The sequence below is a fragment of the Macrotis lagotis genome, chromosome X, assembly GCF_037893015.1.
Source record: "Macrotis lagotis isolate mMagLag1 chromosome X, bilby.v1.9.chrom.fasta, whole genome shotgun sequence".
NCBI classification, from domain to species: Eukaryota; Metazoa; Chordata; class Mammalia; order Peramelemorphia; family Peramelidae; genus Macrotis; species Macrotis lagotis.
Genome location: NC_133666.1, coordinates 151525923 through 151542596, shown reverse-complemented (window position 1 = coordinate 151542596; position 16674 = coordinate 151525923). Strand labels below are relative to the sequence as shown.

Sequence of the window (16674 nt, the reverse complement as noted above, 5' to 3'; positions counted from 1 at the left end):
ATCTGTGATCCTTTGAATTCCTCTATTCTCAGACTTCTTAGAAGACATTCTTAAACATGTAAATTTCATATGGGAAGTTATAATAGTAGAAAAATGTAGGTATAAAAGACTGAGAATGGGAAAGGGTGTTGATGACAAGTAAAGGAAATTATTATTATTGTTGCTTATATCAGAAGTTCTTAACAATTCCATCATGATCAACAAGCTGACTTTGAAGACTTGGGTTAATATCTAAAGCAGCTGTACATTCCCTCTTCCTTGTAATTTGTTGGAGTGGTGCAATGGGAATGAGTGCTGGGTTTGGAGCTAGAGAACCTGGTTCAAATTCCAGATTTGCTATTTGTTGTGACATCAATTACTATTCAAGTTCTTTTCACTGTTTACCCTTCTGTAAAATGAGGAAGATAAAGTAGTTGACTTCCAAAATACCTTTCAAATCTGTAACCCTGAAATTCTGGGTTGCATAGAGACTATAAATTGTTAACTTGCACTGTCAGCATCACCCTTAATATTCTTCTTTGTCCACCATACTCTCCAATTCCCTTCCATATTTTTTAATATGGAAATTTAAAACAATATCAACAACTTCATGAGGAAAAGCTCAGGGACCTATGCCTTAGATACAAATATGCATAAAATGCATGACCAATTCAGCACCATATGCCTTACATTATACAAAGTTGAAATCTCTACAATGAAGATCTATTTTTAAAATATCCACATATACACAGAGTTATATAAGATCATTTTAATGTATTTGATATAGAAATTATAGTTAAGCAAAGTGGTTATTACTTCACTGGACATGGTAATTTTTTCACAATGAAGGATCATTTCCAAAGGTAAAAGATGACTTAACAGGATCAGTGAAGAGAGAACATCTATTTTGTGATAACATATGTAGTAAGTTTCAATTAATCATTACCATTAAGAAAAACTGGAACAATAAATGGTCCTCTTAATTTTTATAATGACTTAAACTTTGCAAGAATCATCTATTAAGAAAAACTCATGATAGTTCTAATACTTGAGCTTTTTTGCATGACAAAGACTTTCAAGAAGAATAGGATTCACCATATTTACATGAAAGGAAGAAGGTATATAAGATGTTTTAGATTTAATTTTTCATAATGTAAAGCAAATAATCAGATAAAATGGCAACTGTAATATCTGTCATATTTTAGGGTTATCTATTGATGTTATGCCATTCTTAGGAGTTCTTCTCAGAAATCTTGACTGTGACAGCCTTGACTTCGATGTATTCATGGAGACAATACTCTCCCCTGGAGAGGAAAAAATCCAAAATTTCATTTGAAATAGTTCTCTATACAGTATAGTTAATGTCTCAGTACTATTTTTTTATTAGGGTATATATGACAGGGTAGTATGGGGTAAAAGGAAAGTCTTGGAGCCAGGAAAGCAAGAGTTAAAGTCCTTTCTCTGTTACCATGGATAAATAACTAATTGTCTAAGGATTTCAAATATGAAAGAATATAATTAAAGATGAATTATATCAGTAGAAGATATTTCTACATGGGTAATTTTCCATATTCACAAAATCCTATTTATGGACCCTTCACAAAAGCTTTGAAATTAATGTCCTCAGAAACATTTTAATCTTTTCAGAAACATCAATAATAGAAGCAATTAGAGGCATTTTATGTATTAATGATTCTTCTCTTATAAACTCCTATAAAAATTATGACATTTTTGGATAACCAAATTTAGAAATTGGAAATTTTAAAAATAATGTTCTTATTATACTTAAGTAACACATATATTACCTCATCAGACTCCAGGCTGACATTCTAGAAATGTTTCCAAAGCCAATTACTGGGACTATCTAATTATGTAAGTTACTGGCACTGGATGGAGGGTAAGGAGTGGAGTGAGTCAGCAATGCAGTCTAGAGGACAACTGGGAGGAATCAAGCAATTGTATGTTTAAACTATATGCGGTTTCACTTGATAAAGAAGTGTTGCTTCTCTGTTAATTGGCTAAGAGCTGTGACCCTATTCCATCTTTTAGAGCCCATAATCCTGTCTCCAAACTCCTGAAAAAGTACAGACTGGGACCATTTATAACATGGGAAGAGTAAATATTCCTTTCTTCCCAGATTGGTACCTGATACAAAATCCTTGACATCCTTCCTTAGTTATGTCTCTATGTGAATGAAATTATTAAATACTAGTGAGTAGCATACATATATTTTCTAGATGACTAATGAACAGAAGGAAGATGAATTTTTACAGTATTCAGGAATCATTTGACAGTTATTATGAAATTATTATGGAATCATGTGATTAAAGGTGACCATTCATTTTTTTAAAGTTTTTGTACGGCAAGGGGTTAAGTGATTTGCCCAAGACCACACAGCTAGGTAATTATTAAGTGTCTGAGGTTGGATTTGAACTCAGGTCCTCCTGACTCCAGGGCCTGTGCTCTGTCCATTGTGCCACCTAGCTGCCCCCTAAAGGTGACCATTCAATAGAAATTTACCATTGGGAATTCTAATACTCTTTCAAATAAACACCACAAAATGAATACATCAAAACAAGAAGCAAATATTATGAAAATATTACAGAAGAATTAAAAATTCAAATATTTATTACTAGCCAACAATCCTGTTGGTTGGAGTGAAATGGAAAGACCTTTGCTTAAAATTGAGAAGATAACATAACCATTATGTATTTTAAAACTGGTAAAATTAGTACATTTTTCTTATAATGGTAAATTTATAAAGAAAAATATATTCTACAGTTCTTTAAATGAATATGAATATTGTTCTATTTTGATTCTTATCTTTTATCCAGAAACAAATCATATATACATACATATATATATATATATATATATATATATATATACACACACAAGTAAGAATGTAGTTTTATCTATTTGCATGCACTTTTTCATATTAAGCTGTGGAATCTAAGATTCAATGAGCTATTTGGGTTTATAGGTTCTTAAGAAAGAGGAAGGGGGGTACATGATAAAAAATAGACTTTGCATTTACTCTTGAGCACACAGGAAACATCAAGTGGTATAAAAAAACCCCACATATCATAGTTATACCTCCTAAAATGCCAAAAGGCCTTACTTACATTTCTCGTCCATTTCCAGACATTTTGAATCCACCAAAAGGGACTTGACATGTAGGTACCCCATAGCAATTCACCCTGCAAAGATAAGAGCATTTTACATAAACATTTCAATTTAATTCAATCAGCATTATTATTTATTATATTTATATCAATAATGTTATATATTTTATAAAAATAGTTTATTTATTAGTAATATTATTTATGCTTGCATTATATTATATATATTACTAAAATTTGTCATATTATTTATGAACATTATACTACCTCTCAATTAATTAATTTTAAATAACAAATTTCCATTAAATATCTTCAAGAAACAAAGCTTGGTGAATGGGTGCATATCATTTAAACTACCATATTACTCATCTATACAATTATCAATAGCTTAGAAAGCAAGCAGAGAAAAAATCTGCTTCTTTCTAGTTTGAAAGGAAAAAAGCTGGTTTTCAAATGTCTAGGTTTTTCTCTTAATGTGATTTGAGATGTAATAGAATCTCCTAAAAGGCTCCATCAATGAAGTTTGACTTACCAGACTGTTCCAGCTTGAAGAGCAGAGGAAATTGTCAATGCTTTGTCAAGGTCTTTGGTAAAAATGCCTGCTGCTAAGCCATAGTGGGTATTGTTGGCCCTTCTGATCACTTCATCAATAGTTTTAAACTTCATGATTTGTTGGACTGGTCCAAAAATCTGCTCCATAGAAAGGAGAGAGAGAGAGAAAAAAAAAGTGAAAGGAATGAGAAAGAGAAAAAGATGGTGAGAGGGAGAAACCACACAAATATGAACCAAATCACATTGTTTTTTTTTTTTTTTTTGATGTGTGTATAGTTTTCTTTTGTTGTTTTCCTTTTAGTATGGGACATGAGCTGAAGCAGGGCAGATTTGTTAAACTAGGGATTTTCCTGAAAGGGTATTTGAAATAACTTTGGGATAAATTAGTAACTATATTCCTGTGTTAGAATTATATCAGTGGCAAATAATTTTAATCAAATAGATCTTAAGTTCCTCAAGATTAGAGGAATAGCATAGTACCTTGAAAACAGTAGACATTTAATAAATGCTTGTTGAATGAATATCCATTAAGACAAACAGTTCAGGAGATACCATGTTACAGTGAAGAGAATGCCAGAATCAGAATCAGAGGACGTGGGTTCTCATGTTGACTCTACTACTTTACTATGTATTTGATATTGTGCAAATCGCTTTGCCTTTTTTCAGTCTCAGTTTGCTTATACATAAAATGAGAATGTTATAATAGATTGCCTCCAATGTCCCTAAAAATACTTTAGATTTATGATTCTATACCTAAGATACATGGTATTTATGTGAGAAATCAAATTTAGGGTAAGAATTTTTTTATCTTCCTATTCTTACTTTTTGCTTTTGGTAAAAACTGCATAAATACAGGGCATCCTAAAAGATTTAGTGTGTTTTTAAGTTGCTTTCAAAGCTTAAAACTGCACTAAGACTTTGGGGACATCCTGTGAGAGATATTTGTCCTTCATTTTCAAAGACCTTTACATCAGGGAGATGATGCCCTGACAAGCACATAATTTAGATTTGAGTGAGGGGGTACTGTGCTAAGCCACCAGCTTCACTTTGTCTTCCAGAGTCATCTGGGTCCAGTGGCAAGATATGAATCAGGACAACTGAAGATGGTCCTGGATGTGAGACAGTCAGGGTTAAGTGACTTGCCCAAGGTCACACAGCTAGTAAGTGTCAAGTATCTGAAGTTGAATTTGAACTCTGGTCCTCTTGACTCCAGGGCTGGTGCTCTATCCATTGTGTCACCTAACTGTCCATAGGGGACACCTATAGCAAGAATAAACCAACCTTCTGAAAGAAAATATTCATCAGTGTGATTTTTTAATGAGAAATATTCTCTCAGAGCAAGTATGTTTTATGGTCTGATGGCTAGCCCATGACAGTATTCATAGCCAGGAGTCATTTCATTAATTTTGAACATAGAATGAAGGAAATAATTTGTATAAAAAGGAATGACTCAAAAACTCAAGCCTACGTCTTTATCAGCTAAGATTCCTGAGTTCCAAAGTGAATGAATGATTCAATTAGAAGATTCATACCTTATGCTTATGGGGAATGGGACAGAAAAGTTAAATATTTAAATAGTTTTAAAAAATGTAGATTTATTTATATAATACATTAATTTATATATTAATATATATTAATTTATAGGAGCAAATGCAGTCAATAAATGTTAATAGTTCAAAAATGCTTTAGGACTTCCAAACATTTGCATAAATTATTTTAGGCTGTCTCTTAGAACTAAAAAATCATTTGTTTTGGCAATGGGTAGAATAAATATTTTAGTATTTGCAATCAGCTTCATGTTTTTGGATTTTCCTTGAAATTTATATTCCAGATATACTGTAACAATTATGAAGTAACATCTTGGCTATTTCCCCCTTTTGTCCTTCTGGAACCAAGAACTGGGAACACATCATTGAAAAAAAATTGTTTGAAAGCTATTAAACTATTTGTGAAAATCAAAGAATGGTCCAGTTTGTTAAGCCTTCAATTTGGATTGGCATTTGTTTTCTGTAACCTGACCCACCCAAGCTTGAGTGTGTTTTTCCATTTACTGTCTCCAGTTTGCTATAGAAGGGTATGGACAGTGTGAGCTGGAATCCCTCTTATTCTCTGACATAATATTGACCAAAAGTCAATTTGTGCCAGGTATTGTTCCAAATCTCATTCCCATTCTATAACCCAACAAGAAATGTGTGTGTGTGTGTATACAATACATACATATACATATATACATATTTATTCCTATTGCAAAGAATTATTATACCCTCAAATGGCCTTAAAAGTTCAATATCAGGGAATGACTCAGAAATTGGTAAGAACAAAATCCAACATAGAAAATCTCCAATTTGAAATGGAAGTCAATCCTTTAGTTGGCAGAATTATAGAATCTGAGACATCATGAATTTTAAGTTCACTCTTCCACACCAAAATACCTTCTATAAAAAAGTCTTTAATTAATTATCTGTAATATATTTTTTAACTTTTAACTTTTTTTTTGTACTATCCTTTGGTTTTTGAGGTTTCTCCTTTGCTGCTAGTGGAAAAAAATGTAATGTGAGTCTTTTACCTTAGGCAAATCAATTTACTTTTGGTTACTCTATTTTCTTTATATGTAAAAGAAGGGAGTTATATTAAGAGATATCAAAGATCCCCTCCAAGTCAGAAACAATATAGATTCTTCTAAATTATCCAAATCACTAGTCAGTTACTCAGTTTTTTTAGCCAAGAATTGCCAGAAGTTGTAAAATATCTGAGCCTGGGCAATTCTTAATGTGGCCACTACCTTTTATTTCTTTTCTTTTCTTTTTTTGGCAATGCAATGGCATAAGTGACTTGTCCAAGGTCACACAGGTAAGTATTAAGTGTCTGAAGTCATTTTTGAACTCAGGCCCTCCTGACTTCAGAGCTAGTGCCCAATCCACTGTACCACCTAGCTACTCCAATCCACCTAGTTGCCCCACTACTATCTTTTTGTCAAAGAGTTGGAGACTAAAGAGGCCAAATATTGATATGCTGCCATATTTGATCACTTTAATCAATCAGTTTTAAATTATTGGTGAGTCAATGAAAGGAATTCATTGGGCAGTATCTATGATATAAAAAAGGAAATAAGATTTAAAAAAATAAAATGTGTACAAACAACATGAGCAAGATATTTTGTTTTGTGGTCATAGATTTCTGCCTCAAGCCTTTCATTTAAATTCAGATCTGGCTTACAAGCACTATGCAAAGACTGATTTTTAGTTGCCTAAGAATTCTTAAAACAAAGGCATATAAATTACTTAGTAAAGTTGTTCCTCTCTGAAAGAAAAAAAGTGCTTATATATAACCATAGTCCCTTGGAATTGAATATGACTACAATGCAGATTGATTCTAAAGGGAAACAACATGAAATCAATGGCAAAATGTTCTAAAACAGAGAATTTATAGATAAAAATCAGGAGGATTGGAATTCTGTTCCCATACTTCTGTCCACCAGCTGTAATACCTTGGGCAAGTCACTTTGCCAATACTAAACCTCAGATATCTTACCTATCAAAAGGGTAAATAATGAGTGAGGTAACACACACACATATAAATATGTATACACACACATATATGAAATCCTTGATTTTTACTAGCATTGGGAATTGTCTCCATCAAAATCAGTGTATTACCCTGCTATGACTTAGTAGGTAAATCCTGAGGAATGGTTGAATCGCAGAAGCTGTGACATGTCCCCATAGCTAGTAAGTGTCAGAAGGAAAGTTTAAAACTAGGTCTTATTAATTAGGAGTCTAACACTTATGTTATCTCAGTGTCTCTGTATGAGTAAAGATAATGAGATCAGAGATTCTATCATTGTCTGAGAAGTTAAATAGGCTATAAGAGGACAACTGTGTGACTCTTGAGAAAGTCACAGTGTTGTTTGTCTCAGTTTCCTCATCTGTGGAAACGAGCTAGAGAAGAAAATGGCAAACCGCTTCAATATCTTTGCCATGAAAATCCTAAATGGGATCTTGAAGTGTTGATGTTTGTCCTTTGTTCTCAAAGAAGCCCATAACATCAGGGAGATGATGCTATGACAAACACATGAATTGGATTTGAGTGAGGCAGATGCTTTACTAAGTATCAGCCTCACTTTCTCCTCCAGAGTCATCTGGATCCAGTGGCCAGTTATGAAGCAGGACAATTGGAGATGGTCTTGGATGCAAGGCAATCAGGGTTAAGTGACTTACCCAGGGTCACACAGCTAGCCAGTGTCAAGTGTCTGGATTTGAACTCCCATCCTCCTGACTCCAAGGTCAGTGCTCTATACACTGCACCACCTGGCTGCTCCTTTGTGAAGTGTTGAAGATGACTGAAACTATTGAACACTACCACTACAATCTTCATCAACAATAACAACAAAAAATGAGGACACTATACAAGGGCATGTTGGAGTCAAAGGATATGAGATCACATCCCCACCAAATGCTGACTATCGTGAGATCTTGTGTCATTTACTCCCTAGGTCTCAGGTTTTTCCATCAGGAAAAATAAATGGGTATTAAAATCTTCTGAGATTCCTTCTAGTTCTAGTTCTGTGAGCTTATGATAGAAATGTAGGATACAATTAATAAGGGAGTGAAACAAACAGGTCTCTTGGAAAGAGAAGAAGTAAAAGGAATGAGCATGATGTAAAAAAAAGAGAAAACAAAGGAGTTTTTCCAAAGATGTTATTTTGTAAGGAAAATGTACCCAGTGCATTTTTCTAGTGTTTCTGTTAAGTAATGGGCATTCTGTAACCCTTAGAATGCTATTTAAACATTAGTAATTATTATTATCATTGTTATTATTAGGTGGAATAGGGTAATTAAGAAGAAAGGTAAGCAGAAACTTGAATAGAAGAGAAAACTTCTTGACAGGGTGATAAAAATGCTAGTAGATATTGTGAAGTCTTCAAAAATGATCAGGTACCATCAAATGACCACAAATAATGCTGATTAGTGATCTGGTGACATAATTCCCATGACTTGTCAGGCAGCTTTTGGGAAACCAAAATCTTTGGGCTCCAGGGGGAGTATGGTTATAGAGCTGAATAGTAAAGATCATTGAGTGACAGGTTAATGTTTATTTATTTATTTATCTATTCATCTATTCAATCATTTATTTATTTATTTTGCAAAGAAACGGGGTTAAGTGACTTGACCAAGGTCACACAACTAGGTAATTATTAAGTGTCTGAGGCTAAATTTGAACTCAGGTCTTCCTGACTCTAGAACCAGTGCTCTATCCATTGCTCCACCTAGTTGCCCCAGCTTTGCTTTATTGTTGAAAGCTTATTACTAAATATTACCAAACTGATGATTAGATCATCATGAGACAGGTTAGTTTTACTGTATTGTTGTAAGTTATTGCCATAAAAGTACCATACTGATACTGTTTGGCATTACTGGAATAATTCTGTGTGCCTCGATGACATGGGAAAGACCTATATCTAAAATGTCAAGTTCACCCACTGCATTCAGGCCAACCAGAAGTCCTTTTTCCTATACTATTAGATCATTTGGTAAAGACAATTCTGAAACACAGTGAGAAGGAAATTTTCACACAACATTCCCTTCTCTTTAAACAACATAATATGCAGGTCATGTCATCATTCACTTGATGTCATGGTCTTCTTCGATTACAAAGGACAACAATCATCATCATCATTATCATTATCACAACAACAACAATCTACAGTTTATTCTGGATGGCTTATTTATTCACCAGCCTATAAGACAATGCTTTGGATCAAATGATGTTTCTTGATCTCCTCAAGATCTATGATTCTTTAAAAAAAGGCTCAACGATTTCAATTATATTGCATAAATTCAAGTCAAGACAATAATTATTTGCACAAGGTAGGTGAAAAAAATTTCTTTATCATGGAATGGGAAAAAGTTTTTTTAGCATATAGAAATATTTCCTCTTCCTCTTACTTGGGTAAAATATATTTGGAACTTCTATATGATGATTTGTAATTATTTACAGATGTTTGGGATTGCTCTGTGCTCCTTAGTGTAAATGGCAACAGCTATAATTCTATCCATGGATGAGAGAAGCTAATTAAGGTAAAATAGGAAGGAAGATTAGCAATTATTAGAGGAATCCTTCATCTTGTTATGTCTTAAAAATAGATACTTTGTGTACAAGTGTGTAGACAAAAATGAAAGTAACTGAAGGAACAGAATGTAATCAAGTCCTTTACCTCTTCTTTGGCAATGCGCATCTCATCAGTAACATTGGAGAAAACTGTGGGTTGGATGAAGTAACCTTTTTCTCCCCATGGTCCTCCTCCGCATTCCAGTTTGGCTCCTTCCTTCTTCCCACTCTCAATGAGGTCGAGTATTTTATTGTACTGTTCTTTATCAATCTATATGAAAATATGAGGGGCAGGGGAAGAAGAATAGCAGAAAGGAAAGAAAAAAACAGTGACAACGATTCTTTGAAATTGTGATCAAGAAAAAAAGATTAAATATTGCAAATATATATAAATAACCTTGCTAACCTGAAAATTAATTTTTAAAAATCTAGCTTGGTAAAGTATTACCTTAGTGGACATTAAGATTCTTATTACTACACATGTGTATGTTGAGATACTTATAATTGAAATAATTCTTTGACATGTGGCTAATATAAAGGAAAAAAAAGAAGCCTCTTCTTTAAATTTACATGTCTGGTCTTAAATTAATCCAGAATATGTCAATATAAATGTACAGATTTTGAATCATCTTGAACTAAAAGTCTTGGAGAATGAAATAATAAAATTTTGTCCAATTATAATTAAACCAAAGTCCATTCAATATGCTTTTTAAAAAAAATATTTATTTAAGGCAATTGAGTTAAATGACTTGCCCAAGCTCACACAGCTAGGTAATTGTTAAATGTCTAAGATCAAATTTGAACTCAGGTCTTCCTGACTCCAGGCCAGTACTCTATCCACTGTGCCACCTAGCTGCCCCCCCCAATCTGCTTTTAAAATTAAGAAAAATACTTCAATTAATCTTGGTTTACTTTTATTTGGTTAAAAAAATTAGAGTCATCAAGAACTGGGTCTACAATTTAGAAGATATTTGTTCCCAATGAATTCACAGTCTCCCCTGAAATCAATAAAGCTTATGGCAAAACTCATCAAGAGAAGTTTAAAAATGGTAACTTAAGACTGGAAGGCTAGTGTTTCCAGGCCAGTTACTTAGTAATAGCCAACACAATACACACATTTACAGTCAATTAGCATTTTCGAAGTAACTCTCTCTTGACATTATTGCATGTTATTGAGGTTATCCTAAGTAAGAAGAATTAAGCAAATATTCATTTCTTTGTTAAGTACTTCAACATTTTTTGTTATGCTAAAAAAAGGTAAAATTATCAAAGGAAGGAAGCAGTCTAAAAGTGCACAATTTTTTTTTGGGGGGGGAACAATATAAGGCTGACAAAATCAAAGAAAGTATGATGTAGGAGAAACAGGACTGGATTTAGAGTCAGAAGACTCAGCTTCTAGCTCCACCATTTATTTGGCTATGACTACAAGGTGACTCAATTGGACCATGTGTCTCAGTTTCCTCATCCTTAAAATGGGATGACAACATTTGTACTGTCTATCACATAAGACTGTTATATGCTTTTAAGTTCCAAAGAAAGGGGCAGCTAGCTGGTACAGTGGATAGAGAGCACTGGCCCTGGAGTCAGGAGGACCTGAGTTCAAATCTGAACTCAGACATGTAATAATTATCTAGCCGTGTGACCTTGGGAAAATCACTTAAACTTATTGCTTTGCAAAAACAAAAAAAAGAGTTAAGTTCCAAAGTATTATATAGAGATAATTAGTTTTCAAAAAGGTCACCTTATATAGTCAATCAACCTATCCATCACAAGCACTTACCATGTGTTACTAAAAAACAATATGGCATAATAGCTAGCTTCTGGACCTACCTGAATGAATCACTTAAAATATAAGTTCTTTGGGCAACTCTCTAAGACCAAGTAATAGAGAAGGTGCTGAGCTGCACTGATAAGAGGGATTTCCTTACCAGAGAATTCTCAAGTGCCATCAACTCAAATAGAAACTGATCCCTTTAAGCCAATATTAACTTGGAAAAACACAAATTAACATCTATATTATATTGTATTTTTATTTGCGTTGTTAACATTCCCCAAGTTTCATCTGTTCTGGTCATACTTGGGGAGTTTTACAATTTGTGGCCTGCTGGCTGAGAGGTTGATCTCTGCTTTAAACAAATGAAATCCCAGGTTTAGTTTCTTCTATATACTAAGCACTGGGGTTACAAATTTAAAATGAAAACTGTCCTTGTTCTATTTTCTTAACTGCATTTTAACAAGAAACATTAAATTTATTTTTTTTTCATGAATCTTGCTTACTGTACAAACAAGTTTTCAGTATTGTAGCACATGTTACTCTATTATGGTACAAATATGCCAAAGACTACATGGTGCCTTTCCCAAAGCAGGACACTTATAGATCACTCCCACCTCCATTTTACTCTCCTTCTCTGCTTCTAGTCTAGTCTAGTCTGCCCTCATGAGGATAACTAGAATAAAAATTCTCATACCTATGGGTCTGGAAACATTGCACCATTGTCTTCTGACAACCATACTATAATGATGTACAAATTAATATCTTAAGTTTTCTCTGTGCTATCCTTAAGTCTCACATTCCCAACATATGATCATACAACCAATGAGAAGGATAACATCAGCATAGATTCAGAACTTGATAGAACTTAGTATTTCATCTAGATTGGGGTTGGCCATCAACTGTGACCCTGGGCAGATCACTTCTGCTCTATGAGCCTCAGCTTCCTCTTCTGGTACTGTACTCATGAATTTTTAAGAACTTTTCCTGTTCTGAATCTTTAATTTTGTGACAAAGAATTTAATTCTAATCTTATGTACTGATTTTGTGATTGAGGAAATTGAGGCTCTTAGCTTAAATGACAGACAGATCTTGCAGATACCGAGGGGCAGAGATGGAAATCAGATTCAACATCTTTTCTAAACTCATGTCATCCTTCTCTTTCTCCATTCCTTAGACTGAGTCTCCTCCCCAATTTCTGGTATCAATGTCCTTATACTTTTAGTTTGTCAACTTAGAAACATTTGGTTCACCTTTTGGAGTCTTTGGCTCTCTTTTCCCCCCTTTCACATTCCATTTCATACTTGGTTATTATCTTCTTTCAAAATATTTTTTCCTCTCTGCTACCAATGTCACATAATGGCTTCTCTATGATCCCTCTGACTTCAGACTCTCCTCTCCAATCCATCTTGCATATAAGAAATTTGCAAACTTATTCTTCATAAAATACGACTTTCATCATCTTTAAAGCCTACTTCATCAAATCAAAACTCCTTGACCTGACTTCCAAGTCCATTTCTTTTTTGCTTAACAGATTTGTTTTGTAATTTTATTAGAAAAAAATACACCAAAAAAAGTATCTCTTCTCTCACAGCTGGCAAGTTATAATGAGGGAAGGCAACTGAGTCCTTTCAGAAAAGAAACTATTTCCCTGATTAACTGGAATTGCATAGCCCTGTTCAACAGAGCTGAGAAGCCACCAGGATATCTGGTTGCAGCCTGGGGCTATCCATCCTGCTGCTGGATGAAGGGGTTTGGGATGGCCTCCATGCCATCCTGAGGGCAAATCAATACTACCGAGGTCCCCCTGCAGACCACCAGCCCCAGCTGACGTGTGTTTTCAGTGAGCTTGTACTGGTCATTGGGATCTCTCATATATTCAATGGTGCCATCAAGTACTGGATTGAGCAAAAGGTCAAATCCTTTTAAGGTTTCACTGGTCTCTCGGCCTCCCTGGAACTTCACGTGGATGGTCTTGTCTATGTACTTCGACAGGTCCAAGATGCTCTCCTTCTTCTTCTCCTTGTCTGCCATGCTGCAGTTGTCAGGCTCCCCTTTGCGTCCGGCCTCTCAAGTCCATTTCTAATTGGACCTCACCATACCTATCTGATTATATTTCTTACTACTCCTCAAATAAGTACCACCTCTTTGTTAATGTGTACAGTAGAGCTCTTGCTTTGAATGGTCTCTTATGTTCTTTTTTCTATTTAAATCTCATTCATTACCTCTGCAGGCTTAATTCAAGTAGTCTTACACTATTCGAATAGAACTGTCAAGCCCACAAGGATTGTTCCCCTTTCTGAAAGAAATGGAGAAATCCTTGTGTTCTTAAAGGACAGGAAGTAGAAAAGAACATTGGATTTGGAGTCAGAGGATCTGAGTCCAAATCTTGTCTCTGTTACTAAGTACTTTTGTGATCATGGGTAAGGTACTTTATTTCTCTTTTTCTCTGTTTCCTAATGGTGCAGTGGATAGAGCACTGGTCTTGGAGTCAGGATGACCAGAGTTCAAATCTGACCTCAGGCAACTGATATTAACTAGCTGTGTGACCCTGGGCAAGTCACTTATCACTTACTGCCTCGCATCCAAGGCCATCTCCAGTTGTCCTGGACCCAGATGGCTCTGGAATAGTGAGGCTGGTGACTTAACACCCCCAAATCCAATTCATGTGCTTGTCATAGCATCACCTCCCTGATGTCATGTTCTTCTTTTAGAATGAAGCTCAAAGATTAATTAAGTAAAATGAGGGAGCTGAATTGGATGAGGTCTCAGTCTCTTAGCTTTTGTTCTTGTTATTCAGTTGTGTTCAGTCTAGCCCAACTCACTTTGACCTCATTTTGGATTTTCTTGGCAGAGATACTGGCAAAGACACTTGGCAAAGATATTGATTTATAATTTCTTTCTCCAGCTGATTTTATAGATGAGGAAACTGGGTAAAGTGACTTGCCTGGGGTCACACAGTTAGTATATGAGGCCAGTTTTAAACTCAAAAAGATGGAATCTTTCTGACTCAAAGCTTGGTACTTTAACTACTATGCCACATATGGCTACGTATCTCTTATCCTGTATGTGATTAAATAAAATATTTCCTAAAAAAAACCCAGAACAAACCAGCTTGCAGTCCAGCATTTAGTCGGTTACATATAAATACTTATTCTCTTCTCTTCTCATCTCCTATGTGTCTTACAGTTCATCTTAGTTAGCATAATGCCATACCCTTAGCATTTCCCAACAAACACCTGTTTGATTACTTCATTATTCAACTAGTAAAATAAGGCTCTTTGGTTCCTAGCAGCATCTGGCAGGATACAAGAACTCTGGTTGGTTTATGGAATTCTCAGTGAAGATACTTCCTCCACCAATGGAGGCAAGTTCCTTGTATGTAACTTAAGGTGAAAAATTTATGTACCTAGAGAACTGGAAAGTTAGAAGGTTTTTTTCAAGTGTATGCAGACATTAAGAGAATATTGGCATCATTAAACAAATTATTGAAATCTAACACATGGGAATGGGAAAAAGTTGAGGGAAGAGAACAGGATGGGCTGTAGAATGAGTGTGGAATGAGAGAAACTAGGGGAAGATAGAGTTTTTGAGGGAGGAGGAAGAAGGAAAAGGTGGGGGAGAAAGGAGAGAATGAATTAGACCTGAATTCAGGGAAGCAGTTTGAATTTTATATTGAGGTATAAACCCTCACTGTATTTCATCCACTTCAAGGTCTCTCATCCCTTGTGAATTAATGGAAAAGTGTAAAAACAATTCCCATTTATCTTAAAGGAATTAGTCTGTTCTTCATTTGAGGGATTCTTCACAATCAGATGGGTAAGAGGGCATGTGAGGATAGTTTTATGCATACAGAGGAAGAGAATAGGGTTGAGGGACTTTAAATACATACATACATACATACATATGTATACACACACACACACACACACACATATATATATATATATAATGATTAACAAAAATAGCATTAATTTAGGACTTTAAGGTTTGCCTAGAACTATTCCTATGTTTTATTATTTGAACTTTTATGAGGTAGATACTATTATAATTCCCATTTTATAAATGAGAAAACAGCTGAGAGATTTGACCATGGTCACATAGTTAGTGTTTGAGTGGAGATTTCAACTCAGGTCTTTTTGACTCCAGGCGTCAAGCCCAGGAAAACAAAACATCTTTCCAATATGTTCCAATCAAGCCTAGGAAACCAAGCAAGGACAGCATTATCTTCATTCGTTTTGGATTTAGAGAAAGGACATAGAGATAAACTTTCTTCCCTTTATTAATCTCTATTTCCTATTTTGTTCATTCTTTTAATTACCAACCTGAGGGCCTTGCTGTACTCCTGGGATGAGAGGATTCCCCAGTGTGTATTTTTTGGCACGCTCTACACATCTCTGAACAAACTCATTGTAAATAGACTCTTCCACAAAAAGTCTTGATGCAGCGATGCAACACTGACCCTGGTGGTAGAAAACACCCTGGTGTGCGAACTCCACAGCACTATCCACTATAAAAAAAAAAATCATACATCAAAAAGAACATATTTCCAAAAGATGTTTCTATTATTATTATTATTATTATTATTATTATTATTATTATTTTATTTTTTCCAAGAGGAGAGGAAGTGTCTTTCAGCTTTTTAAATACATAGAAGTATGATTTTTTTTGGACTTCATTGTTACTAAATATTTGTGAATGGGGATAACATTAAAACTGGCTAATGGGAAAAAAAACATGAAATGATTGTATAAGTCTATTATGCTCAATTGAATCAAAACATTACTTGAAAAGACTTGAGAAATTATTCTCTATGGTAAAAGGAAACCACTGGAGCAAAAGCTAAAGTTTCCTTTTTCTCTTTTGCAATCTTTAATTCCTGTTTTCCAGAAAGAATATTTCAAAAATGCCTCAAAGAGTGAGTCAATATTCTTCAAATAAAAACAAACAAAACTTGCATATATATTGATATATTTATATACATATTTAAAAGTCATATGATGATTTTTAAAAAATTAAACCTATATTGGAAGACAATATAATCTTTTTTACTTATTAATCCCAGAAACTTAACTTTGGAGTTAAATATAATTTTAAAAGAAAACTATACTGCCAAGATCAAATTATTTCCTGGCTGAATAG

At 34.4% G+C, this 16674-nt stretch overlaps 1 protein-coding gene and 1 pseudogene across 1 annotated transcript in view; both read right to left on the bottom strand.

Annotated features, from left to right (window-relative positions):
- Window positions 1–728: 728 nt before the first annotated feature.
- Window positions 729–16674, bottom strand: part of LOC141503159 (aldehyde dehydrogenase 1A1-like) — a 47051-nt gene continuing 31105 nt past the window's right edge. Inside the window, exons 9-13 of the mRNA XM_074208356.1 lie at window positions 15858–16042; window positions 9868–10032; window positions 3634–3791; window positions 3105–3179; window positions 729–1283 (exon numbers count right to left, since the gene is read on the bottom strand). Coding sequence (XP_074064457.1) covers window positions 1211–1283; window positions 3105–3179; window positions 3634–3791; window positions 9868–10032; window positions 15858–16042 — 656 coding nt within the window. The 3' untranslated portion in view covers window positions 729–1210. The remainder of the gene's footprint in view (window positions 1284–3104; window positions 3180–3633; window positions 3792–9867; window positions 10033–15857; window positions 16043–16674) is intronic.
- On the bottom strand, window positions 10048–15851 carry LOC141503160 (U6 snRNA-associated Sm-like protein LSm7 pseudogene; annotated as a pseudogene).